At 40.0% G+C, this 27495-nt stretch overlaps 2 protein-coding genes and 1 long non-coding RNA gene across 3 annotated transcripts in view; 1 reads left to right on the forward strand and 2 right to left on the reverse strand.

Moving 5' to 3' along the window:
• The window catches only part of LOC138404294 (uncharacterized), a 351188-nt gene extending 339294 nt beyond the window's left edge, over positions 1 to 11894 (reverse strand). Inside the window, exon 1 of the long non-coding RNA XR_011238301.1 lies at positions 4996 to 11894. This is a non-coding gene — a long non-coding RNA (uncharacterized lncRNA). The remainder of the gene's footprint in view (positions 1 to 4995) is intronic.
• Hydr1 (phospholipase Hydr1) overlaps positions 1 to 13274 on the forward strand; it is a 19077-nt gene extending 5803 nt beyond the window's left edge. The window contains exons 3-4 of the mRNA XM_034978110.2: positions 94 to 304; positions 11904 to 13274. Of these exons, the coding sequence (XP_034834001.1) occupies positions 94 to 304; positions 11904 to 12644 (952 nt within the window). The 3' untranslated portion in view covers positions 12645 to 13274. The remainder of the gene's footprint in view (positions 1 to 93; positions 305 to 11903) is intronic.
• Positions 13115 to 19921, reverse strand: LOC117991934 (uncharacterized). Its single transcript, XM_034979577.2, has 4 exons — positions 19531 to 19921; positions 18214 to 18389; positions 17773 to 18034; positions 13115 to 13537 (listed from the first exon to the last, which is right to left on the reverse strand). The coding sequence occupies exons 1-4, from the start codon at positions 19601 to 19603 to the stop codon at positions 13344 to 13346; spliced, it is 705 nt and encodes a 234-aa protein (XP_034835468.1). The 5' UTR covers positions 19604 to 19921; the 3' UTR covers positions 13115 to 13343.
• Positions 19922 to 27495: the final 7574 nt, after the last annotated feature.

The raw sequence follows: 27495 nt of genomic DNA on the forward strand, positions 1-27495 counted from the left end.
TCAAACCCCACCTGTTGCACTATTGTCGTACCTACTCCTATAGCACAAGCTTTACGCTTAGTTGGAAGGAGTAGCTAGTGTGTGTGCGCACAGTGAGGTGCTGCGGCTGTCGGACGGCGGGCAGGTGGCGCTGGACTGGGCGGAGCTGGACGCGCGGCGCGACCGGCCCGTGCTGCTCGTGCTGCCCGGCCTCACGGGCGGCGCGCACGCCGACTACGTGCGCTGCCTGGTGGCCGCGGCGCGCGAGCTGGGCGCGCACGCCGTCGTGTTCAACAACCGCGGGCTCGGCGGCCTGGCGCTCACGGTCAGTACCATCTCGCGTCGCGGAGTAGCATCGCTAATCGTATCGAGTCGCGATGCGAGACTTCGCGTCAGCCGTATCGACTATCGAGTAGGTACGACTTCGCGTCAGCCGTATCGACTATCGAGTAGGTACGACTTCGCGTCAGCCGTATCGACTATCGAGTAGGTACGACTTCGCGTCAGCCGTATCGACTATCGAGTAGGTACGACTTCGCGTCAGCCGTATCGACTATCGAGTATGAACGACTTCGCGTCTGCCGTATCGAGTAGGTACGACTTCGCTGCGGCTGTTTATCTCTATATGTATGTTATATTTATTTTAATAAAAAGAACCAGAATCAGAATCTACTGTGAAAAATCTGTGAAAACAACCCCCAACGTACCCTCGAATTAAAATTGATCGCCACCCTTCTGTGATTCTCTTTATATATGTAGGGTCATGTGTCCAACAATGGAACACTAAAAATTCAAAGACTCATACACCTTTTGCTTTTACAGATAGAAGTCCAATTTTTTACAGATGTATAGGCAATTTTATTGGTTATCAGATGCCATTTATAGTTTTTTTAATTAATGTGCAATCAATCAGCAATAAATAAAAAAATAAAAAATGGGAAATGTTTCATTGTGTCCACAGTAGTGTACGCAATGAAACACCACTAATTCAACAATGAAACATAATTATTCATAGTGTCTGCCTCATCTTATTTTGTGTCATTTTGGATTAATGTGGGTAAATGACAAAAAACGATTGAGTTCAATCCAAAAGGTTTTATTCTTAATTTCACTTTAATCAGTCTACATTATCAGTCTATCATTAACATAGTAGACCTTCAGTTTTTTGGCGTCCAGTAAAACGAGCACGTTATCACCTTTTTGGGCTTTAGTACGCGCCATCTTAAACGAAAAATAAATAAAGATCGATTAATGTTACCTAAGTAAAATAAAAGTAAAATATTCTTTATTGTAACCAAATTTACATACCTACAGAAATAAACCTACAATAAAGATGTTTGTACCTATTGTTATAACGTGTTATGGTACACATTGAAACAGTGTTTCATTGTGTCCATTGTGCAACTTTTTCACTGTGGACTACCAAGGTTTTTTTTACTAAACTCAATTTTTTTCTCACTAAATTGTAACACTTTAACATATGATCTATTGCACGTCAATCTATGAAATATCTTTATTGTTAGGTAATCATGAAAAATATGAAATTTCCAATCACTATTTAATGAAAAATCTACAAAGAATGCAGAAAATACTTACTTTTTGTCGAAAATATTAAAAATACTCTGCAAATACGTCTGCTCCCACGCGACACCGATGCAAACTGGGGTAGGGCGGGGGGTCCACGAGAGTGCCCTAACGCAATATATTGCACAATCTGGCAACGCCGCATTTTAGAGATTTCACAGTGTTTTATTGTGTACCACTGTTTCATTGTTGGACATCTGACCCTACTATTAATACACCCACGAAGTTTGACTGATTTAAAATGCCTAATTTTAGAAAAATTGGAGTTTAAAGAGAAAACGATTTTTTTGAATTTCGTAATTTTAACCCTTTTCTTAAAAATATCTCCCAAAATACTAAAGATACGAAAAAACTAATAATACTAAATTGTAGCTTTTTTAATGACAAGAATTTTTCTGTATGCAGATTTTTTGTACAGTGAATATTCGGCGAGATATAGCGGTTTAACACCTACATTTACAATCGAACATCACCTTATTCAACCGCTTTAAACTCTGCCCATTTAAAAATTAAGAAATCTTTAGTAATTCAATTTACATAGTCTTATAGCTCTTCAAAATCCTTACTGGAAAAAAAATTCTATCGCCTAAAATGAAGGTGCTATGCTTAAAAACCGGATCAATTTCTTTTTCTTTCTTAGGAGTTCAGTACCTTGCAGCATCAGCATTGAGGAGTTGGGATCCCAAGTTCAATGGTGTAGTCTATGCTTGGCACGTAAGTAAGTTGTATGATTCACGTGCTGGCAAATCGATCCTGTCCTAATTTAAATAGTTATAAATATTATAGTTATAGATTTTTTACTAACAAATAGGTTTAAGTTTCGTGTAATTACTAACACCAATAATATGATCCTTGTTGGTCGAAATAAAAACATTTTATTTATATAAACATACCAGAAGTGAAGTTAAATATTAACCACGACACACAGCGGCTTCTCGAGAGTTTTGCCTTTCATAATAACCTTACTGCAATATTAACTTGATTAGGGCACAATTGCTATTGAAACCACTCAATCAGAAATGCGACCTAAACACAAAAGAATTTAATAGTCGAATGAGTCTGAGGTTGAACACAGACTGCCTTAAGAATCGTGTTGTTTCGGATTGACTATGCTGCGTAGGCCCTACTGGCCGCTACAGCGTCACCGGGGGGGTTGGCGAGCGCGAAGCTCCGCCTGGTGAGCCCTAGGGCTCGAAGAAATAATTCGAGAGGTCGGGGGGCAACGTCCTCCTAATGGCGCCTCCTGTGAGGCTCGGACCACGGCTTAGGATGACGTTGGGATGGGTGGAGTTGTTGGACTACTGGTTAGTCCGTACGCCCCCGAGGCCGTGGCGTCAGTCCACGTCCGGGTGACGTTAGAAATCGGGGACCTCGTCTTCGCCGGCGAAGACGCTGTGATGAGGTTGTATTGTGTAGCCCTACGAGATAGGGTGCATTGTCGGTCATGATTTGATCGTCGGGATCGTTAAGGACGTGCTTAGGGCGTCTTTTATCGGGGGGCCTTAAGAATCATCAAACTCTCGCTTTTATACCAATCGATTCAAGATGGTGATGCAACCTTCACATCACGTGACTTCTGTCAGAGATAATTAATTATTATAAGTGCGCTAACATTTATTTATTTATTTTATAATTTTTGACAATAAGGACCCCTAAAAAACAAAAAGCGTACAACGGCACAATATAGAAAATGAACTAGAGGGTAAAATAAGCCTAATCCCAAATTTTTGTACAAATCGGTGCTGGACGAAAAAATTCCGAGGTTTTACCATTTTTATAGCTTCATTGCCTGGACTAATATAAATGCATATTCAGCAATTCAGGAAGACCTGTAATATCAATATCTAGAACTTTATTGATACTGTTATATAAGGTTAACATCCTGTTAACAGGTGCTGAGGCCTCTAGACTTGTTTTCGAAACACCAGCTTTAAAAGGCATATAAATTTTTACACGACTGTATGGCTTAGATAAGTGCAAGGCATACTTAAGACAATTAAAAAGTTGAAATGGTAGTGGACAGGACATATGACAAGGGAAAGCAACGAAAAATGGACACAGAAAATAACTGAATGGTTACCTCGAGATGGACAAAGGAAAAGAGAGAAACAATACAGGGGATGGGAAGACAACATAAGAAAAGTTGGAGGAAGCAACATGGAAAAGGACAGCGCGTGACAGGCAAAAGTGGAAGCTGCTGGAATAGGCCTATGTGTCGAGAGGACACGCTGATAGCTAAAGAACAAAACAAATTCTATTTTATAAAGACTAAAATTATAAATATTAAAAAAGAAAAACTATCAGCAATAAAGGCTTAATAATAATAATAATGGCTTAGGTATTCTAACAGAAATTTTATAAAGTAAATCAGATGTTACTCGCATGTCAATCATTTTGCTATCTCAAAATTGTTGCTCGACCTCGCATAAGTCATCGATCTATTCCGTATCTGAAGTGTTGTGACAAGTAGATAAGATTGGTCAGTTTGTGATGTAGCGAGGAGCGGCCGATGTGCTCGAGGCGAGGTGAGTGGTTCCGTCGTTGCGTCACCCCGCGACCACTCGTATCCTTCCCCGACGAGTGCTCGTCGCCCGTCGCTCCGACCCCACGCTGTTGCATTCGTCTCTATTCCGTATCTGAAGTGTTGTGACAAGTAGATAAGATTGGTCAGTTTGTGATGTAGCGAGGAGCGGCCGATGTGCTCGAGGCGAGGTGAGTGGTTCCGTCGTTGCGTCACCCCGCGACCACTCGTATCCTTCCCCGACGAGTGCTCGTCGCCCGTCGCTCCGACCCCACGCTGTTGCATTCGTCTCTATTCCGTATCTGAAGTGTTGTGACAAGTAGATAAGATTGGTCAGTTTGTGATGTAGCGAGGAGCGGCCGATGTGCTCGAGGCGAGGTGAGTGGTTCCGTCGTTGCGTCACCCCGCGACCACTCGTATCCTTCCCCGACGAGTGCTCGTCGCCCGTCGCTCCGACCCCACGCTGTTGCATTCGTCTCTATTCCGTATCTGAAGTGTTGTGACAAGTAGATAAGATTGGTCAGTTTGTGATGTAGCGAGGAGCGGCCGATGTGCTCGAGGCGAGGTGAGTGGTTCCGTCGTTGCGTCACCCCGCGACCACTCGTATCCTTCCCCGACGAGTGCTCGTCGCCCGTCGCTCCGACCCCACGCTGTTGCATTCGTCTCTATTCCGTATCTGAAGTGTTGTGACAAGTAGATAAGATTGGTCAGTTTGTGATGTAGCGAGGAGCGGCCGATGTGCTCGAGGCGAGGTGAGTGGTTCCGTCGTTGCGTCACCCCGCGACCACTCGTATCCTTCCCCGACGAGTGCTCGTCGCCCGTCGCTCCGACCCCACGCTGTTGCATTCGTCTCGCATCTATACTTATAATAAAACTGTAACAGGTCCAATTCTGTACATCCATATCCATACTAATATTATAAATGCCAAAGTGTGTCTGTCTGTCTGTCTGCTAGCCTTTCACGGCCCATCCGTTCAACCGATTTTGACGAAATTTGGTACTGATATAGCTCGCATCCCGGGGAAGGACATAGGCTACTTTTATCCCGGAAAATCAAAAAGTTCCCACGGGATTTTTAAAAACCTTAATTCACGCGGACGAAGTCGCAGGCATCATCTAGTTGAAGATATTTTGAAAATTTTTTTCGAGGGCACTCTAAGTATAATCGATACTGAACCCAAAACTGTAATTTTTTTCATTTTTGTCTGTCTGTCTGTATCACGGCCGCGCATCACGCTGAAACTACTGTATGGATTCCAATGAAACTTGGTACGATTTGAGGTCATACTATGAGGAAGAATATAGGATACTTTTTATCCCGAAATTCAGCATGGTTCCCGTAGGAGAGGGGATGAAAGCTAAAATGTTTACTGAGTTGTAATTCATTAACGCGTAGTCCGATTTCATTCATTCTTTTTTTGTTAGAAAGGGGATATTTTAAAGATTGTTCCGTAAATATTTCAAGGTCATCGGTTTTTAACCGACTGTCAAAAAGGAGGTGGTTCTTTTTTCTACATCGATTTTTTCGAGGTTTCTGGACCGATTTGCAATTTTTTTTTAAATCAACAGAAGAAGTTTTCGTGGTGGTCCCATAAAAAATTCTGGATCCACCTCCTTAATCCTGATGCTGCAGGGTTACTGCCCGTCTGAGTTATCAAGATTCAGGAAGTGTTCATAGTGAATTCATATTGTAGGTACCAAACAACAACTTCATTCTCAGAAGTCCCAACTCCTCAGCCCTGATGATGTAGGGTACAGCACTCCTAAACTATAATGATTCAGGAACTGCGGATGATGCAAAATTATTTTAGGTACCAAACATAGGCTACATCATTGAACTTCGGATCCCAACTCCTCAATCCTGATGCTGCAAGGTACTGAACTCCTAAATCGTGGGGATTTGAGAATTTCTGATAGTGAATTGATATTTTAGGTATCAAGCAACGGCTTCACGATGGCACTCCCAGTCCGAAATACTCTAACCTGATGATGCAGGGTACAGCACTCCTAAACCACAGAGATTCAGGAACTGTTCCTGGTGAAATAATATTGTAAATGCCAAGCATAGACTTTGTTAAAATGTTTGAAATTCCAAGTCTCAACTCTTCAATTCTGATGCTGCTGGTGAATTGATATTTTAGGTACCAAGTAATAACTACTTACACTAACAAGCTTAAAATAAAATAAAAATACGCTAAATCGCATAGCGGTACGACTTTGCCAGTGGGGTGGTAACTAGCCACGGTCGAAGCGAGACCAGACCAGACCAGAGGAAATTTAGAAATTATAAAATTTGTAACTGACACTGCCGGGAATCGAACCTTGACCTCCCACTGATAAGACTACAGCGCTTACCACTGCGCCAGGGGGGTAGTCACAATTAGAATTAATAGGTAGGTACACTACCAAGCAACGACTAGGTATAGTACGCGACAGATCGAGATGGCAATTGGGTTATGAGGCTTGGGGACGCGAACGCCACGCACACCCCCACACCGGCTTAGCGCATACCCACCCCGACTGCCATCTCGACCTGTCGCGTACTATACATGATTAAACTTCAAGTCCCAACTTCTCAACCATCATCATGATGATGACGGGTAGCTACTGTACTTTTGGATTTGAATCAGCTGTTTAGGAATAGTAGATGTTGAATTGATATTAAAGATACGATTAGAATAAACTATCTCTGGTTTAGGTACCATAGCAACGACATCATGATTCAACTCCATATGATATGATATCTTCAAACCTGATGGTGCAGGGTATTGCACTAGTTACGTAAGGGCGGCTACCTGGAGCGGGGGTTGAAGGTAGAAGTCCTTTTTGGTTGTGAAAATGATTTTATTAGGACATTCGTGTCGACGTTAGGACACGAAGGCCTTTACTTGACTATGTCTTATCTAAATTACACATACTACTTATGCTAGATTAATGATGCCTTAATACTATGCTATATGATTTTATATCAGTATCCCCTCTTACATCTATACTCAGTTAGCACCAGAAATGACGTACGGTACTGGCTGCAGACCTTGATGACTCTATGTGCCGGAACGTGATGAGATGGCATATTTCCACACGTAGCTGCTGCTGGAAGACATGTTAGCTCCCCCGGCGATGCCTGGGTTTTATATAGAATATAGCTAAGGATAGCTGTATCCGTAACTCACTCCTAAGCCACTGTTGATTGTAAAATAATATTGTAGATGCCAAACATATAAATAAATAAATAAAATAAATAAATAAATAATCATTTATTTGCAAGAATGTTTGTACAAGAAAGATGGAAATTACACTATAATCAGAGGCCATAACATTCTACTAAATTAATAGTGTGCAAATATTTTTGAGTGACAATTTTAAAAATAATTAATAGTCAGTGAACAAAAAAGAAATTAAATTAATAGTCAAACACAATTTCAAGCAAAATACATAATAATAGATGGGTACAATTTTATAATGTCAAATTTCATTTATCAAAATAAAAAATAAAAAATTAGTATATCGACCAAAATCAGAAATTATACCATAGTATTAATATTATCCTCGAAGAACTCATTCACCGCATAATAGCACCTATTTAACAATAGTTGAAACAGTTTTGATTTAAAATACTTGTATTCAGTTTTTTTAAACTTTCTGGTAACTTATTATAGATGCGTATGGCCATGCAATACACGTTTTTTTGGTATAAATTTATTCTTTGTCTTGGCACTACAAGTTTGTTTTCATATCTATTCGACCTTGAAATTGTGTCAGCCGTACTCAAAAAATAATTTCTATGCTTATGTACAAAAACAGAGGCTTCGAGTATATAGAGGCACGGGAGAGGTAACACCTTGCAACTTTTAAAAAGTGGCTTACAAGTTTGTAGGGGTTCAGCTCCACATATAGCTCTAATACATTTTTTTTGGACCCTAAAAGCTCTTAAAACATCCACGGAATTACCCCACAGGATGAGACCGTAACGTAGGAGAGAGGAAACATACCCATGATATGCGCAAAGAGCTGCTTCCTTAGATGTCACTCTTTTTAGTTTATATAAAGCGTACACCAATCGATCTACTTTTTTACATAGCGTATCTACATGAAGTTTCCAATTTAAAAATGTATCCATTATCACACCAAGGAATACAGTTTGGTCTACATGCTCGATATTTAAATTATTACACATGACTTTAATATTTATGGGAGTACTGTTATATGTTTGAAACTGTATATATTTAGTCTTGCTAACGTTTATTGATAGATTATTTTGATTCATCCATTGAACAATATTGCCTAAACTTTCATTAATTTCCTGTTCAAAACTTTCTTTATTTTTACATTGTATTATGAGAGTCGTGTCATCAGCATATTGCACACACTTGCACTCCACAGAGTCAGGAAGGTCATTTGCGTACAAAAGGAATAATAGTGGTCCCAGTATGCTTCCTTGTGGTACACCGCATTTATTTATTTTATAGTTGGAGGTATATAATAGTTTTGTATTACCACGGATTTTGCTTATTTGTACACATTGCTGTCTATTATTTAAGTAGCTATGTAGCCATTGGTGTGCATTTCCTCGTATTCCATAATTCAGCAGTTTATTCAAAAGTATTTTGTGACTGACGAGATCAAACGCTTTTGACATATCGAGGAAAATGCATGCCACAGGGATTTTCTTGTTTAGGCTCTCAGTTACTAGTTTTATCAGGGTAAAACAAGCTAATGATGTGGAGCTGTTTTTTAAAAATCCGAATTGTTCGGGTTTCAATATTTTATGTTTGGAGACAAATTGGTATAGTATACCATTATTGAACTTCAAGTTCCAACTCTTCAATACTGATGCTGCAGGGTACTGCACTCCTAATCTATGGGTTTTTAGGAACTGTTGATGGTGAATTAATATCGTACCATTTACTGTTGCACCAAACCACGACTACATGATTGAACTCCGTTCACATAAATCCACGCACTCCATCGAAATCCTATTCTATTCCAAACTTATTCGCCAGCGAGACAGGAGTAGAGAAGGCGGATAGGGATGTGTGAGGGATGGAGGGATCCACTGTTGGACATAGGCCTTCCCTTAGACGCGCCACCACACCGGGTCCTCAGCCTTCCTCATCCAGCCTCTTTATATCGTCGGTCCATCGTGCTGGAGGTACCTACCTACGCGGTCTCCACTTAAGGACTTTCCGGCTCCAACGGCCATCACAATTTCAATTTTCATTTATTGCATTTCCATAAACTACATCATATTAAGTACCTATGTACAAAGTATTATGGATACCCAGTTTGGGTGTCGCAATTTGGTCCTTAGACCTTAGTTAGGGAGACCGATATTATTATTTATTTTTTGTTCGTCGTTTAGGAAATCATTTACGGCATAGTAGCCCTTTTCTAATAAAAATGACCTAAATTCTATCTCAGATTGGTCTGCTAAAAATAAACTGCCACTTAATATTAAGAAATGTCTACATATAAAATTTACCAAAAAACGTATGCCACTTCAGACTTCATATACACTTAATGGCCTTTTGCTGGATGAAGTAAATGAGATCAGAGACCTAGGCATTATTATTGATAAAAAACTATCCTTCAACTCGCACATAGACGGAATAGTCAGTAAATGCTATAAACTATTAGGTTTTATCTGGCGCAACTGCAAATCTTTTAAGTCGTGTTTGGCCCTTAAAGTGGTTTATACTGCCTTAATTCGCAGCTTACTAGAATATGGCTCCAGCATTTGGAATCCATCCTATAAAGACCCCATATTAAGAATAGAAAGGGTTCAAAAACGATTCCTTTTTCTGTTAACGGTACATCAGAATAAAAAAGCAGAATTAACATCTTACAGGCAAAGACTGAGCTATTTTAAAATAATGTCACTTGAAAACCGACGCTGGGTATCCGATCAGGTACTTCTGTTCAAAATTTTAAACTATGAAATTGACTGCCCAAACATTTTACGCAAAATAATTTTTTCTGTGCCTCGTAAAAATTCGCGATTTTCTACGTACAAGCCTTATATTATAAGGGGATGCAGAACAAACTTAGGAGAAAACAATGTATTGATTAGAATATGTCGCGAACATAATAATCTTTTTAAAACTGCGAAAAATATGATAATAGATCCTCATTCACTCTCCTTGCAGCAGTACAAAAAAATGCTGCATCAGTATATTGATGCAGCATTATAAACTCGTATGCTTCTTCGTAATTTTTCTTATTTTTCTTGTTTTACGTAATATTTAGTATTTAATATTTAGTACATGCAGTGTTTTTATTTTTTCATATTTGTATTTTTAGCTTTAAGTTAACTGGTAATCCCGCACTTGCAAACTTTTAAAATGCATGCCGGTTTGCCAGTAATTGGGTGTACACTCTAAATTTTTTCTCTGTGAACTGTAATTGTTATTTTATAATATGTGTACTATCTGTTGGCAAACCAATAAAATAAAATAAAAATAAAATAAAAAGTTTTTTAATATTCTGTTGAATTTATTTTCATTGTTTATGTTACGAATTTTGTCTGGTAAATTATTATATATCTTTATAGACATTACGTAGGGACTCGAGGTATGCAGTACTAATTTTGATTGCGGAAGGTTTAATTTATTTGCATGTCTTTCGGGAAATCGACGGGATTTGATTACTTTTTTTGTGTTTAAGTGTATATTTCTTTTTACAAATTTGCATATTTCGAGGATATATATGGAAGGTAGGGTAAGAATTTTTAATTTTTTGAAATGAGGTAGACATGAGTCTGTAGTTTTTAAATTAACTAGCATATGCACACTATGCGTATGCACTTTTTTTGTAGTATAAACAGATCATGGGCATTTGTGCTGTTTCCCCAGAGAATAACACCGTATCTCAAAAATGCGTAGCCATAAGCGTAATACGCGGCTAGTGCGGTTTTTAAGTTGGTAGTTCTTTTTAGTTCTCTGAGTCCATATATAAATTTAGCTAGCTTTGTTTTTGTTTTTTTCGATATGGCTCCTCACCTCCTCACGTCACCTCTACGACAGGCATGACCTGCCTTCTTTTATCCCGGAAAATAAAAGAGTTCCCACGGGCTTTTGAAATCCGTAATATGTATGTCGAAACGGACGTGGATATTCGCTGTTTCTGTTCTGCTGTTGTGAACGTGGAGACGTGTCGAACTAGACTCGAAAACGCTTTACATGTTGCGACCCGATGCGCCACCGGGGCTCTCGCAACGCTTCCGAGATCGTGCGAGCGACGTACGCGCTTTACATGTTGCGACCCGATGCGCCACCGGGGCTCTCGCAACGCTTCCGAGATCGTGCGAGCGACGTACGCGCTTTACATGTTGCGACCCGATGCGCCACCGGGGCTCTCGCAACGCTTCCGAGATCGTGCGAGCGACGTACGCGCTTTACATGTTGCGACCCGATGCGCCACCTGGGCTCTCGCAACGCTTCCGAGATCGTGCGAGCGACGTACGCGCTTTACATGTTGCGACCCGATGCGCCACCGGGGCTCTCGCAACGCTTCCGAGATCGTGCGAGCGACGTACGCGCTTTACATGTTGCGACCCGATGCGCCACCGGGGCTCTCGCAACGCTTCCGAGATCGTGCGAGCGACGTACGCGCTTTACATGTTGCGACCCGATGCGCCACCGGGGCTCTCGCAACGCTTCCGAGATCGTGCGAGCGACGTACGCGCTTTACATGTTGCGACCCGATGCGCCACCGGGGCTCTCGCAACGCTTCCGAGATCGTGCGAGCGACGTACGCGCTTTACATGTTGCGACCCGATGCGAGCTTCCGAGATGTAATGTTCGTGTGTTCGTATGTGCAGACGCCGCGGCTGTACTGCGCCGTGTCGCACGACGACCTGGGCGAGGTGGTGGACGCCGTGCGCGCGCGCGGCGCCGCGCCGCTGCTGGCCGTGGGCGTGTCGCTGGGCGGCCTCATCCTGGGCCACTACCTGGCCGCGCACGGCGCCGCGGCCGCCGCCAAGCTGCGCGCTGCGCTCGTCGTGTCGTCGCCGCTGGACGTGGAGGCAGGCGCCACGTGCATCGAGGCGCCGCCGCTCAACGCGCTGCTGTCGTGGCACATGGCGCGCAACCTGCGGCGCACGGTGCGCGCGCACGCGCCGCTGCGGCCCGCGTGGGCGGCGCTGGAGCGCTGCCGCACCGTGCGCCAGTTCGACGCGGCCTTCACGGCGGCGCACTTCGGCTTCGCGTCCGTGGACGCGTACTACGCGGCCGCCACGCTGCGCGGCCGCCTGCGCGCCGTGCGCGTGCCCACGCTGTGCCTGCAGGCGGCCGACGACCCCTTCCAGCCGGCCGCCGTGCTGCCGACGCGCGAGGCGGCGCGCAGCGCGCGCGTGGCGCTGGCGGTGACGGCGCGCGGCGGCCACATCGGCTTCCTGGAGGGCTGGTGGCCCGCGCCGCCCGCCACGCCGCCGCAGCGCACCTACATCGCGCGCCTCGCCGCGCAGTACTTCCGCGCGCTGCTCGACGAGCCGCTCGCCGCGCCGTCTGACGTAGACGACGACGACCGCCTAGGGTGCTCATCAACCGTTTCGCACAACTAGTTTATTGAAATATTTTTAAGATTTAAAACCGTATTATTGTCGCTTTACTAACGTTAAGTCAATTACATATTAAACTACATATATATACACGAGGGCGCTCCTCGCGCGGCGCCGGGACATATTTTTATTTGTAAAAAAAATTTGACGACCGCCCGCTCGTCGCACGAGTCGACGCCGACGACCGCCCGCTCGTCGCGCGAGCCGACGTCGTCGACGCTGACGTCCGCCCGCTCGTCGCGCGAGTCGACGTCGTCGACGCTGACGGAGCGACCCGCGCCAGCCTTTTTTGTAATTTAAGCAAATGAATGATAATAATTAATGGAATGTAAGAGTCGCCTCATCGGGAAGCATTTACTGTTAATAGAATATTATATCGTTATTTATTTGTAAGAGCTGTAGCGTAGCCGCTCCCCGGCGGCGGTGGCGGAGCGGAGCGGAGCGGAGCAGAGCTGGGCAAGCAAACACCGTCGCTGGGGTAGCACTTTATTGTATCGTCCGAAGAGATAATAACGCACAATCTGTGATCGGGAGCGGCCCCCCGCGCCCCGCCCCCCGCTAGAGTATATACACGCGCGCTGCGGCCGCACATATCCGACTTTTTATCGTTTTAATAAATAAATATGCATTTTTGCTGCGTCGTTTCATTCCTCCCCTCGCCGGCTCACAGGCGCGGCAGAAGGCGCCCACGACGTCGCCGGCTCACAGGCGCGGCAGGTCGGCGCCGAGCGCGCGGCAGAAGGCGGCCACGACGCGCTCGGCGCGGCGCCGCCGCTCAGCGTCGTCGGCGGGCGGCGCGTCGCGCGCGGCCGCCAGCGCGCCCAGCGCCGCCGCGAACGCCTCTGCACGTTCCACCGCGCCCTCCGCCTCCCCGCCCTCCGGCTCCTCGGCCACACCTGTGCGAGCAGGACACCATGTCGAGAGAGGATTTCACTACAGAGGCCTGCTATGGGGTCCTCGCGGGCCGCACGCCAGCGATTTCCGAGAGGACTGTAATGGAAATCGCTGGACAGTTTCATACTGATGACGAGGTTCTTTATGGTGTCGACTGAAATAAATGAAGTTTTTGGGTACCTACAGTACGACGAGGCTCTTTTGGCACTTGAATGACATCAAATAGCAATTGATTTATTAACATTGGCGATTATCATTATCAAATGGAATAGTATGATTACAAACAAATACGTCAATAATATAAAAATGTTGCACAAAGATTTGGAATGTTCGCAGATGTTCCCCGACGTCGGAACCCGCGATAGATCTCCTAGCAGTAGGTAGCTCCACTGGTACAAAAAGTCCTCGAATGGTCTACACTGTTCCACAACATTCGAGAATGTTCTGAAATGTTCTACAATGCTCTGGGATATTCTGTGGAATACTCTCAAATGTTCTTGACTATATCTTCAAAAGCACACCCTTCAGGTAAGAACAGAAACCTTCTCCATGGACGGGAGATAGCTATCACACCATATGACTCCCTCGATCTTACCGGGACTTCCAGTTGATCCACATGAGCCCCGGCTATAATGCTATATTACTTGGCAGGTAATAGTTTTATTTCAGGCTTCTTCTTCTTTGGGGCTATAGGTCCTTGCTATCCCTGAATCACTGCGACCGTCTCCACTTCACACTTCTCTCGGGACTCGGGAGACTGTGGCACAGTCTGCAGATGTCCGCCCTGGAGAGCCCTGGAGCTTAAGGTTATACATGTGCCTTTTCAGGCCACAGTGACCCGTTAAAGCTCGCACCAGGATGCACAGATTACTTCTGTTAAGCGCCAGCACCGGAAGAAACAAAGGTTTCATTCCTATGAAAATGTATATTGTATATTATATTATGTACCAGTAAAAAAAGAAAAAACAAATTAAAAAGATAAAAAAAATCTAAAAATAAAAAGAAAAAATTTAAAAAATGTAGTCATTAGAAAAATTTAATAAAAAAAAACAAAAAAAAATACATATAAAGAAAAAAATTTTAAAAACAAAAATAAAATTGAAAAAAAAATTAGAATGAAAAAGATCATTAGAATTTAATAAGGAATAAAAAAAGAAAAGTAAGATGAAAAAATCATTAAAAAAATTAAAAAATAATAAATGTTAAAATTTTAAAATAAATAATGACAAAAAAATATGTAGTAGAAAGATTAAAAAATAAATTGAAAAAGAAACAATAATGATAAAAAAAAATTAAAAAAATACCTAATTAAATAATTAAAAAAATAAAAACTATTAAAAAGTTAATTATTAAATTTAAAAAGATAAAAAAATAATAGGCTACTTGACTCATATCTAATTCCGTCCAATAAATGATTATTTATTATAGTATTTTGCTTAAGACAACGAAATATATCAATGACAATTATTAAAAACGCAGGATGGATATATAAATCCAATTTAAAAAAATACAGTTTTTATTTTTATTTGAAACGCAGAAAACGCTGTCAGCCATGATGTGACGTCATTAATATGTAAACAAAGAAATGTCATCCCTATGTCACGCGGGGACTAACGTAGTATCCATATATATGAAATTTAGAGTCCTGACTAACTTATACATCAACGCACAGCCTAAACATCTGAACAGCTGGTTCTAGATACATGAAATTTTGTGCGTGTGTTCTTTGTAGGCAAAGAGAAGGTGTCCACTAGGAAAGGATTTTTTGAAATTCCACCCCTGAGTGGGTTAAATGGAGGTTTGAAATTTATGAAGTCCACGCGGGCGAAGTCACGAGCATAAGCTAGTTTTTATATATTTCTAAAAACTCATAGTAAACGTAAAAAAATATCGTTTTCTCTTTATAAATTGAATAAGTTATTAAGTAAGACTTACAACAAAGTGATCTTTGCAAAAATAAATTTGGGTTGAAGTCGTTAGTCATATAGGATCCCTTTAAGCAAGTCTTTGCGTGTTACGTATATTTATTTCACTGGGCACTCTAATCCACAACTTTCCTGTGGTCTTTATCGATGCGTTTTTTACATTCTCGGATGATACAATAACGATAATTACTATATTTTTCATGTAAACTAGTATAGAAGTCATGTTTATTAAACTTTGGGAGGTTATGCTGTTGTTTACAAATGCATGACGTCAGAGCACAGATAATCTATCGGCCAAACATGGCCGACAGTGTTTTCACGTGGCTAAGAAAAATATATTTTTAAATTTAAGTTTTACGGTTTTTAGGGCGCAAAAAAATATAGTGTTAATTTTTTTGATATAATAGGACAAATATTAACCATTTAAGACCAACTTAAAAAAAGTGTCAAGTAGCCTATTATACATACAATATATACGATTTTATGGATAGATATAAAGTATAGTTTACTATGTTCCAACGGTTGAAATGACAATTGAAAAAAACTTGTCTAAATTGTTATTAGACCCAAATTTTGATTTGGGTCTAAAAACAATTTAGACAAGTTTTTTTTTGAGTATTTGGTGCCTACTTTGGTAGGCACCAAATTCTCAAAACATTGTTTTGAAACTTATTGCTAAGACGTTAAGTTTTATTTCTGAACTAGCTAATGCTCGCGACTTCGTCCGTGTGGACTACACAAATTTCAAACCCCTATTTCACCCCCTTAGGGGATGAATTTTCAAAAATCCTTTCTTAACGGCTGCCTACGTCATAATAGCTATCTGCATGCCAAATTTCAGCCCGATCCGTCCAGTAGTTTGAGCTGTGCGTTGATAGATCAGTCAGTCAGTCAGTCACCTTTTCCTTTTATATATTTAGAAGAAGATAAATATTTTTATTCTTATTTTGAAAATGACTTCTTTTCCGATTTTTTTTTAAATGAAAATCAATATATATATATATATATACTTATAATAAAACTGTAACAGGTTAAATTCTGTACATTGAAGATATTTTGAATTTTTTTTTCGAGGGCACTCTATAATCGATACTGAACCCAAAACTGTAATTTTTTTCATTTTTGTCTGTCTGTCTGTCTGTATCACGGCCGCGCATCACGCTGAAACTACTGAATGGATTCCAATGAAACTTGGTACGATTTGAGGTCATACTATGAGGAAGAATATAGGATACTTTTTATCCCGAAATTCAGCATGGTTCCCGTAGGAGAGGGGATGAAAGTTAAAATGTATACTGAGTTGTAATTCATTAACGCGTAGTCCGATTGGGGAAAGGGGATATTTTAAAGATTGTTCCGTAAATATTTCAAGGTCATCGGTTTTTAACCGACTGTCAAAAAGGAGGTGGTTCTTTTTTCTACATCGATTTTTTCGAGGTTTCTGGACCGATTTGCAAATTTTTTTTAAAAATCAACAAAAAAAGCTTTCGTGGTGGTCACATAAAAAATTCTGGATTCAACTCCTTAATCCTGATGCTGCAGGGTTACTGCCCGCCTGAGTTATCAAGATTCAGGAAGTGTTCATAGTGAATTCAAATTGTAGGTACCAAGCAACGACTTTATTCTCAGACTTCAAGTCCCAACTCCTCAGCCCTGATGATGTAGGGTACAGCACTCCTAAACTATAATGTTTCAGGAACTGCGGATGATGCAAAATTAATTTAGGTACCAAGCATAGGCTACATCATTGAACTTCGGATCCCAACTCCTCAATCCTGATGCTGCAAAGTACTAGAGTCCTAAATCGTGGGGATTTGAGAATTTCTGATAGTGAATTGATATTTTAGGTATCAAGCAACAGCTTCACGATGACACTCCCAGTCCGAAATACTCCGCCCGAGCGAAGCCGGGGCGGGTCAGCTAGTATTACAATAAAACTTAAAGCTAGCCTTATCTAATTACTATATAAATCATAAATAAATAATAAATCACGATTTTATTAATACACAAGTCAGAATATTAATAAAATAGTGAACACCATAAAGAATCAGTATGAAACTGTCCAGCAATTTCCATTACAGTCCTCTTGGAAATTGCTGGCGTGCGGCCAGTGAAGACCCGATAGCAGGCCTCTGAAGTCCCAACCTCTCTTGAGTAATGTAGCAAATTCCGAGCAAGTGGAAGAAAAGGTAAAGTACGTCACTACATTCCTATTACTTAGCAGCTAATGTTTTACTGATATCCATTTATAGGATGTCGCTTCGTCGAATGATGGCGTCCCTCTCACTCGCGCTAACTGCATGTGTACTGACCCGCGTGCGTGCGCTGCAGGCCGCGCCACGCGTGCGCGTGCAACGCGTCGCGCACGCGCTGCACGCCCACGACGTCGGGCAGCGGGCCCGCGGCGGGCTCGGCGCGCTCCGCCAGCGCCACGGGCTCGTAGCCGCGGCGCCGCGCCCAGGCGGCCAGCGCGCCCGGCGGCCGCGCGCCCGGCGCCACCACGAGCCGCACGGCCGCGCCGGCCGCGCCCAGCGCCGCGCGCCGCGCCTCCGCCGCCGCCGCCGCCGCCGCGCCCTGCACGTCGGAACTAAGATATCAAACATTTTACTGGACCAGTAGGCACTTTAAGTATTATTTACTAGTATTTGGCGTCGGTGCGGATGCACAGAGCACTCGGGATGTAAAACTGGAGTATCCCAACAGCTCTCAAACACTATAGACATGGTCCTAAAAAACTAGTTCAACTATGTGACCTGCTCAGTGACGCAGATGACGTGCGCCTCGAGCAGCTCGGCGGCGGGCGGCGGCGGCGCGCCGTCGGGCGCGGCACACAGCTCCACGTCGGCGCGGTAGTACTTGTTGTCGAGGCGCCACACTCTGCCGTTGCGCTGATTTCTATCACCGTCTATCACTTCGTTGTCTATTATTTCTGAAGTCAAATTAAAAACGAATATTAATAAAAAGATTAAGTTAACCAGTTCAAGAATAGATTGGACAAACATTTGGAAAACTCGAAGCACTTCTGATATAGACGCATCAGCGAAAGCTGCTTAGTTTATTAAAAATAATAATAATAATTAAAGGCATTCAAAATACAATGTAGGAGTGAGAAATGTTAGATGTTGAGTGAGTCCGGACACGGTGTTCAGTGGACTTATATGTTGTTACATTGTGCATACACAGGACTGCTCTTGGAAGTGTAGCCCCATTGGAGTCCAGTCGCACTGTGGTTATGGGAAGTGTAGCCCCATTGGAGTCCAGTCGCACTGTGGTTATGGGAAGTGTAGCCCCATTGGAGTCCAGTCGCACTGTGGTTATGGGAAGTGTAGCCCTATTGGCGTCCAGTCGCACTGTGGTTATGGGAAGTGTAGCCCCATTGGTGTCCAGTCGCACTGTGGTTATGGGAAGTGTAGCCCCATTGGTGTCCAGTCGCACTGTGGTTATGGGAAGTGTAGCCTCATTGGTGTCCAGTCGCACTGTGGTTATGGGAAGTGTAGCCCCATTGGTGTCCAGTAGCACTGTGGTTATGGGATGTGTAGCCCCATTGGCGTCCAGTCGCACTGTGGTTATGGGAAGTGTAGCCCCATTGGCGTCCAGTCGCACTGTGGTTATGGGAAGTGTAGCCCCATTGGTGTCCAGTCGCACTGTGGTTATGGGAAGTGTAGCCCCATTGGAGTCCAGTCGCACTGTGGTTATGGGAAGTGTAGCCCTATTGGCGTCCAGTCGCACTGTGGTTATGGGAAGTGTAGCCCCATTGGTGTCCAGTCGCACTGTGGTTATGGGAAGTGTAGCCCCATTGGTGTCCAGTCGCACTGTGGTTATGGGAAGTGTAGCCCCATTGGTGTCCAGTCGCACTGTGGTTATGGGATGTGTAGCCCCATTGGCGTCCAGTCGCACTGTGGTTATGGGAAGTGTAGCCCCAATGGGGTCCAGTCGACTCTGTAGTTGATAGATTAGTCAGTCTTGAGTCAAGTCTTTTTATGTGCCTATGGAAGATTATTACTTGATATCACTGCCGTAGGATGACAAGTATACACGTTATTAACATATAAACAAGATTTTAAACGTACCAGATATTAATTTCGAAGCGGTTGCTAAATCTAACGCACTGACCAATATAAGAGGCAAATAGTTTTCAGACATCACTGTTCCTTTCTATTTTACGAAAGAAATTTATTTCGGACACCGCAAAATTATTATTTAATATTTAAATGTGTCGTAAAGTCGTAAACACTCAGAATAATGACTGCCACCGATGACTGCGTATAAACTTTCCATATGTAAAAAGTACTCTGTGGTATAAACATAAATTTTAAATGGGTGTACCGTACCGTGTATTAGTATTTAGTATTAATAATACTGTCTCAGAATAACCACTAAAACGTAGTGATTATATTATACTCAAACGCAAAGAGAATATTCACTACGTTTCTTAAACGTAGTGGTGATCCGAGTACATTATATTATATACTTTACAAAGTACTCTGTGATATACTGTAGGGCGATTGTCTAAAACCTGCATCAATCATTATTACAATCTCAATTGTTCAGATTGGCTGAATTTGTGCGATTCTTGTTGCAACAATGCATTGTGGCCAATAGTGAGCGAGCATTAACCAATCAGAGATGATTGCGATCGTAACATTGTAGCTGTCATTCTCTCGCAATGGCAGAGATGTCATGTGTCAGCTAATCTTTCGTAGTGGCGCCATCTGTTTCTAATTGCAGTAACTATTGTATCTAATTTTTTTTTAAATTTTTCCGGCCTTGGATACTAGTTTTTTAAGGTCGACTATATAGCTATACATACAACATATTATGCAGGTTTGATTCATATATTATTTTTAAAGTAACTAACTAGTTAGTGACTAAAGAAAAATATGAATCAAAAATTATAATCCCGCTTAAGTACACGTCGCAATATGGCAGAAAGTCAGTGTAATTCTTAGTTCGGCCGCATTATTTGTTATTTTATACATTGAAAGAAGTACTTTCAGCACTAAAAGTTGAGGTAATAAAACAAAACCCGTAATTTATTATTTAAAACTAAATTGTATTTTTTCTTTATACATGATTTTTGTACTACATCCTCTATATATTATGTTGAGCCTCGTGTTGATCATACATAAATCATAAATTAATTTCGTCCAATAAATGATTATTTGGGCTTTTTTCAAAAAAGTTGTCCCATTATAAAAGTCGTTGTCCGGCCACTTTGATGGTAATTTGATCAAACTTTATGAAAAAAACAAGCTATTGTCTATGCTTACCAATATTGTTTAATATTTAATCTTTTATAATTTAATATGTAAATTCATTTTTAGGAGTTTTAAAAACATAAAATACCAAAAAATAAAATAGAGGAAGTACCTTCTGACATATGTCCCACTAACACCTTGTCAAGTTTAGAGTCAAAAATTATACCGTCCAAAAATATTTCATGAATATTTGAACACTGAGGTAGTTAAGTATGATACTAATTTCAAATTAAAGCCCTAAAACAAAGACATTACGATAGAATTTTATTTAAAAAATACAATTTATTTGCTGTCCCGTGAAATTGGTGTTAGTGGAATTTCCGCTTACGCTACCGGCTTTTCGAGGTCTTCGAATGAAAATTGCACCATTTGCAAAATATTTTCGGAATACTGGCAACATTATTAGTCTATGGTAATCGCCATGTTGTATTTTACAAAAGCAGTCGCCAGAAAAACGCAACAGGTTGCGTCGACTTGGTTCAAAAAATTTGTTCCACCAACGATACTGATTTTAATAGGTAAGGTTTGATTGCACATTTGTGTTTGTATGTTATTAAAGAGATTTGTTATTCTTTATTTGGAAAGTAAAATTAAATCAGTCTAACCTTTGATTATTAATATGTAATATTGATTTTGAATTTTTAAGGGGTTGTATACGTCACCGCCATTACGCTACCGTGAACCACAGTCGCGTGAATGGAATTGAAAAGTAACGTAATGGAACAATAAAGGAAGGACGGATTTCATAGGAAGTTGGATTGTCATCATCATCATCATTTAAACCAACATAAAAAAGATAGAGGTAAGTTTTTGACCTATGATGTATTCTGGTGTGTTAGGCTATATAAACCGCTGTAAAAATATTGCGGATGTTAATTATTTCAAAAATAACGGATGGTCTCCTAAAAACGTTTTCTCATAGCTACAGCGGTTCCAGGACCTCCCCTTACTGACCCACTCAAATGAACCAGCCAGTATATTATATTCTTTAAATTTTATAATTTAAAAACTTTATAAAATATATGTTATAATAATTATTTAATTTACGTCTTAGATAGCCAGCCCACACTATTTCACTTGCAAAGATTTCTATCCTGCGGGATATTCGGGATCAAGAGATGTCAATCGGTTCAGCAGTTTTTGCTGCAGGTTGTAACAAACGAAACTTGTCGTTTTATAATATTACTGTGATGATTAGCTACGTAATAATATTTGATTTGTAATGCTATTTTTTTGTCTTTTTGACCAATTATGCACGATGCCTTATGTTTCCTAAACGCGATTTTGTATTCCACTATACGTCACTGTCCTATTTTTGATAAAGGTTTATTTTTAGAGAAATGGCTATAAAGTCAGGGATATACAAATATTTTAATGTTTAGAAATGTTATTAAATAATTAGTTATTTGTCACAATTTAATATTAAAAGATTTATAAGAAAATAGTCAGTGTTTTAACAAAATTCTTTAGTACAAAACATCCAAAAGTAGCGTTAAAGAACATGTTTGTTAAAAACTTCAGTTCAATTTGATGTTATATGTTTAGTTTTAATTATTTTTAGAAGGCTGATTTGGTTAGTTTTTCGACATTAAAGATAATTAATGTATAACTTGTTTTATTTCCCTGGAAATCCAATAAAAAGTCAGTGACGTAATGGAACTTCAATTGGGTGGTATCAAGTTAAAAATGAAAATATTTCCAATTATTACATTTATTTTTAATAAAATTTACTATTTTTATATAGTTTATACTATATATTTACAATATAATTACATTTCAAGGCAAAACTATTTTTTTATTAATGTGGAATTCCTATTACGCTACCGACAACTTTTTTGAAAAATGCCCATTTATTATAGTATTTTGCTTAAGACAACGAAATATATGAATAACAATTATTAAAAACGCAGGATGGATATATAAATCCAATTTAAAAAAATACAGTTTTTATTTTTATTTGAAACGCAGAAAACGCTGTCAGCCATGATGTGACGTCATTCATGATTCAATATGTAAACAAAGAAATGTCATCCCTATGTCACGCGTGGACTAACGTACCTAGTATCCATATTTTAAAGTCCTGACTGACTAACTTCAAATCAACGCACAGCCTAAACATCTAAACAGCTGGTCCTAGATACATGAAATTTGGTAGGTGTGTTCTTTGTTATAGGTAAAGAGAAGGTATCCACTAGGAAAGGATTTTTTGAAATTCCACCCCTGAGTGGGTTAAATGGGGGTTTGAAATTTATGAAGTCCACGCGGGCGAAGTCACGAGCATAAGCTAGTTTTTATGTATTTCGAAAAACTCCTAAACGTAAAAATATATCGTTTTCTCTTTATAAATTGAATATGTTATTAAGTAAGACTTACAACAATTGCTTTCAAGTCCTCTCATGGCCCAGCAGCATGGCCGTATAAATTCTAGTGAATTTATATGGCCTTTTGCTTTGGTATTTTTTCTTACGGACCTCAGGCTTGTGAGCTTGTGACGTTGTAAATTTTGAACTACTAACTAGCGTTTCGCTTTTAATAAAAATCAATTTTGTTCAAAGTATGTTGGTGCCACCTAGCATCAAGGTGCAGAACTACGCGTGGGTCGATGTTCAGAGTTCATTCGAGCCACAATAGATGGCGTTTGCTTCGTTGTCAATTGTCGTAAAAATAAAACAAAATAATTAAATAAAACCATAATATCATTTGTTTATTGTTAAGTCATTAACAAAACGGTTCTTATAATATATCCTTAGGTTCCGCAAATATTCAAAAATGAATTGGCTTCATGATCAAACTAAATGAGAGCGGCCACACTCGGGTTGCGTCTGGCAACACCGATTGGTGAGATTTAGAATTTTTCTGGAGTCAACATGTGAAGACGAATTTTTTCGTTCCAGGAAAATCTCACTCCTTTTCGCCCATGGCTTCGCCTGGGAAAATACAATAGTTATAAATTTAGTCATCCTAACGTATTTCAATGTTTCATCAATTATGGTGAGTGAAAAATCAAGTAATGTGGATTCGACAAAATGGCGGTTTGGTTAGAGAAAATCCTAATTTCATGATTTCCCTTTCAGTTCCAGTTATTTTACCTTCCCAAATAAATGAGGATAATGGGTTGTGGGTGGACTCCTGAAAACCATTGGTGGCCAGGAGTTCAATAGGGTTTCCGTTTGCGTTTCCGTTTTTAGTTTTCGGTTTTCCGTTTTTTCGCTTTCGTTTTCCGTATTTATTTCTTTTGCACATTCACGTTGGCAACTTAATTCTATGGATAAGACTTGGTGAAAATCTTTGTAATGAAACATTTCGGTTGTGAAGAATCAAGTTAAATCGAGTTTTGGGAGCTTGGCCGATGCCGTCCAGCTACCTTGCAGTCTTCGCACCTACAAGTAAGCAAATGTTTGTATCCTGGAACAGTTTAGTGAACCTTCTTAGTGTATGTGTACAGTAAGAACCCTGTCTTTACTACTGAGCTTTTATTTTGAAACAATTTTATGAATTTTACTGTGTCATTGTCTATTCCATGCCAATGGCATCTTAAATTTAAAACATAGATTTTATGTACTATCTACCTAAGGCATTCTAATGTATCTAAATTAAGTCTTGGCATTAAGCTAGAATAACTAAGCATTATTAGCCATCATTATGTATTAAGCGACCCCGGTAAAAGTTACATTAAAAACAATTTTGCCTAACATCTAGCAAATTTCATTTATAACACCTCATATACATTACAAGGGAGTCGACGGCTAGCTTCTATTCTTTACTAGGTAGATAGATCAAGTAAGTAAAATTATTTTTTTTTTCCTCTAATCTTTGTAAGGTGGTAGATTATTCCGTATCCGGGTATATTTCTATTCCGCCCAATTTACCACCCTTACAAATATAAAATAATAACTAATAGTTAGAAATTTTGTTTGATAGTTTAAGTAATTTTCTAAGTAGCTGACAACCACCCAATAGGCACTTGGCATATTAAGGATATTAAGAAGTAGATATTTGCCATTACTTAGTTTGGTCTAAACTGTTTGAATATTTAAGTTATCAATATTCAATTAGGAATTTGAATGAGTGTAGTGATGTTCTGAGTTAACAGTTACATTACCATGGTTCAGTTGAGGAGGAATGTAGTGGATGTATGTAGGGATGAATATGTGATGATTGGAATGCTTGTGGTAGACCAACCGGTTGAGAAAGTAAAAATGCAAATATCGTACTTTGGGGATAACGAAAAGGGGAGTCCGTTTCTACAAGTAAGCAAATGTTTGTATCCTGGAACAGTTTAGTGAACCTTCTTAGTGTATGTGTACAGTAAGAACCCTGTCTTTACTACTGAGCTTTTATTTTGAAACAATTTTGCCTAACATCTAGCAAATTTCATTTATAACACCTCATATACATTACAAGGGAGTCGACGGCTAGCTTCTATTCTTTACTAGGTAGATAGATCAAGTAAAGTAAAATTATTTTTTTTCCTCTAATCTTTGTAAGGTGGTAGATTATTCCGTATCCGGGTATATTTCTATTCCGCCCAATTTACCACCCTTACACAATTTTCGTTGAAGAAATATCTAAAAATTTATTTACTACAGACTGGGCTAATTCTTTCTGTTGAGATGATAAGTTTTCAAAAGAAGTGATGGTATGAATTTGTTCATTATCAATCGCACAAATATTGTAAAATTGAGAAGGTGCCTTAATTAATTCTAAATTATCAAAAATGCCAGGGGCTAACTGAAATGTTTTCCAAAAGTCACAGCCAAAAATAACATCCGCTATTATAGAGGGTACTACAAAAAATTTTATTATGTGAGTTACGGAATTATAAGTAATCGGAATAAACATATAACCCATGCAATCAAGTTTGTCTCCATTTGCCACTGAAAATGTGGTATCAATACTGCTATGCAATTTATAACCGAATCTCAAAAAAACCTTGTGCGCCTGGTTACCCAAAATTGACGCGCAAGCACCGGAATCTAGTAAACCTGTAATCTCAAAACCGTCAACAAAAACCTTTAAATGTGGCCTAAAGTCTCGTTTATCCACTGAATACAGAACTGTGTCAGGTAAAAGGGATGTTTTGTTGTTAATGACCAAGTTCTTTACTTGTGTCTCTGCACAGTTCTTACTAATTAGTTTTTTGAATTTTTGTCCGGAGCGGGTTTACTAATCGCCTTTTTACTACAACTTGGACATGTCTTTACTGTAAAGTTCTGACGTCCACACGAAAAACATCTAATAAATTTCGGAACTGTCCTGCAAAATTTAAAGGAATGGTTACCCTTGCCGCACTTGTAACATAGTTGTTTATTTGTTTTCGTAAAATCAGTGCCTTTACTTGTATCAACCTTAGGTGCAGGTGTGACTGAAAGTGTGTTTATCTGTTTTGTCACTTGTTTGTAAGCAAACTCTGAACTTAAAGTTGCCTTACTGTTAGTAGGCTCAGAAAATAAGGCGGAACGCTGCCTCGCAGCCTCTAGTTTGCGACACTTTTCCTTCAACATTGCGACAGACTTAATGTCAACAAGAGCTAATTGTTCTGAGTAAAAAGGGCGAATATTATGTAATAAAATTTGTAGCTTTTGTTCTTCGGAAAGTGGTGTTGACAACCTTGAAAACATGCAAAACATTATAGCGAAATAGATAGACACAGGTTCTTCAGAGCCTTGTGTTCTTGCTCGAATTTCACCTAGCAACCTGTAGTCATAATCTACTGCATCAAATTCCTCTAAAAATAAAGTTTTCAATTCTGACCAAGACGAAACTTGACATTTGTTGCCTCTGTACCATAACAATGCTCGGCCTGTAAAAAGATGAAATGCAGAAACAAATAATTTTCCATCTGAAACGCCATAAGATCTTTTATATTCCTCAACGCGTTCGATGAAACTGCGCGGATCACCCTGTCCGTTGAAATTTAACTTCCACTTGGCAACATTTTTATCACCAGTGCAGTCAACGGCGGTACTCTCGGAATCCAGTGATTCGTCGTGAGACGACTCATTGTCAGCATCTAATCTGGAAATCAAACTCTGCAACTTTGTATGTAATTCACTCTTCCTACTTATTAAGCTGAGTTCGGAACACTGTATTCTCAAAATTCTAAAGTACAAATGTGAAGCTAAAGCTTTAGACCTACAGAGGGCATGTCTATCTTTAGTGTCAGAACACTTTTTTAATAAATCTTCTAAGTCTTGAAGTTTTTTAGTAATAACCCCTAACTCACTTTCAGAAGTGAAATCCGTCTCTAAAATTGATTCAGAAGGAATTTCCTGAATTAATTGTTTTAACTGTTTCTTTAATCCTAGCACTGTAGGTGCTGGAGTTTCGGAACGAATGGATACCTCATAACACAATTCGTCCTTCAGAAGTGAATGAAACTGGGCAAAAGTCTGTTCCATTGTGTTAAGTCAAAACACATTTAACAAAATATCGAGCTTGTGTAACTGTCTATGTTTAGCCTTATACAAATTGGTTAAACACAAACACAAAAGAAGTTATTTAAACTATTAAATATACACAAGCAAAATACACAACAAAAACAATATTCTTAAGTCTATCCTAACCTATTTTATCAATTATGTTCCTATTCCAAAATATCGTTAATAATACAAGCACATATTATTACTATAGTAAACAAAATATAACAAAATAAAACTTCCCAAAATTGAATAAATGATTGTAAGGATTGTAAGGTTGTATCACCTTTATGAGTACACAGTGTGTTACAACCTTTACAATTACAAAAGTAAACAGGCAACAAAGTTGCAATGAACT

Source organism: Maniola hyperantus, chromosome 2 (genome assembly GCF_902806685.2).
Source record: "Maniola hyperantus chromosome 2, iAphHyp1.2, whole genome shotgun sequence".
Classification (NCBI taxonomy): domain Eukaryota; kingdom Metazoa; phylum Arthropoda; class Insecta; order Lepidoptera; family Nymphalidae; genus Maniola; species Maniola hyperantus.

Coding starts and splice junctions, on each gene's coding strand:
- LOC117991934 (XM_034979577.2), bottom strand. CDS start 19,603: ATGTCTGAAAACTATTTGCCTCTTATATTGGTCAGTGCGTTAGATTTA. Junction 18,390..19,530: donor CGCTTCGAAATTAATATCTG/GTACGTTTAAAA, acceptor ATTTGACTTCAG/AAATAATAGACAACGAAGTG. Junction 18,035..18,213: donor TCATCTGCGTCACTGAGCAG/GTCACATAGTTG, acceptor TCCGACGTGCAG/GGCGCGGCGGCGGCGGCGGC.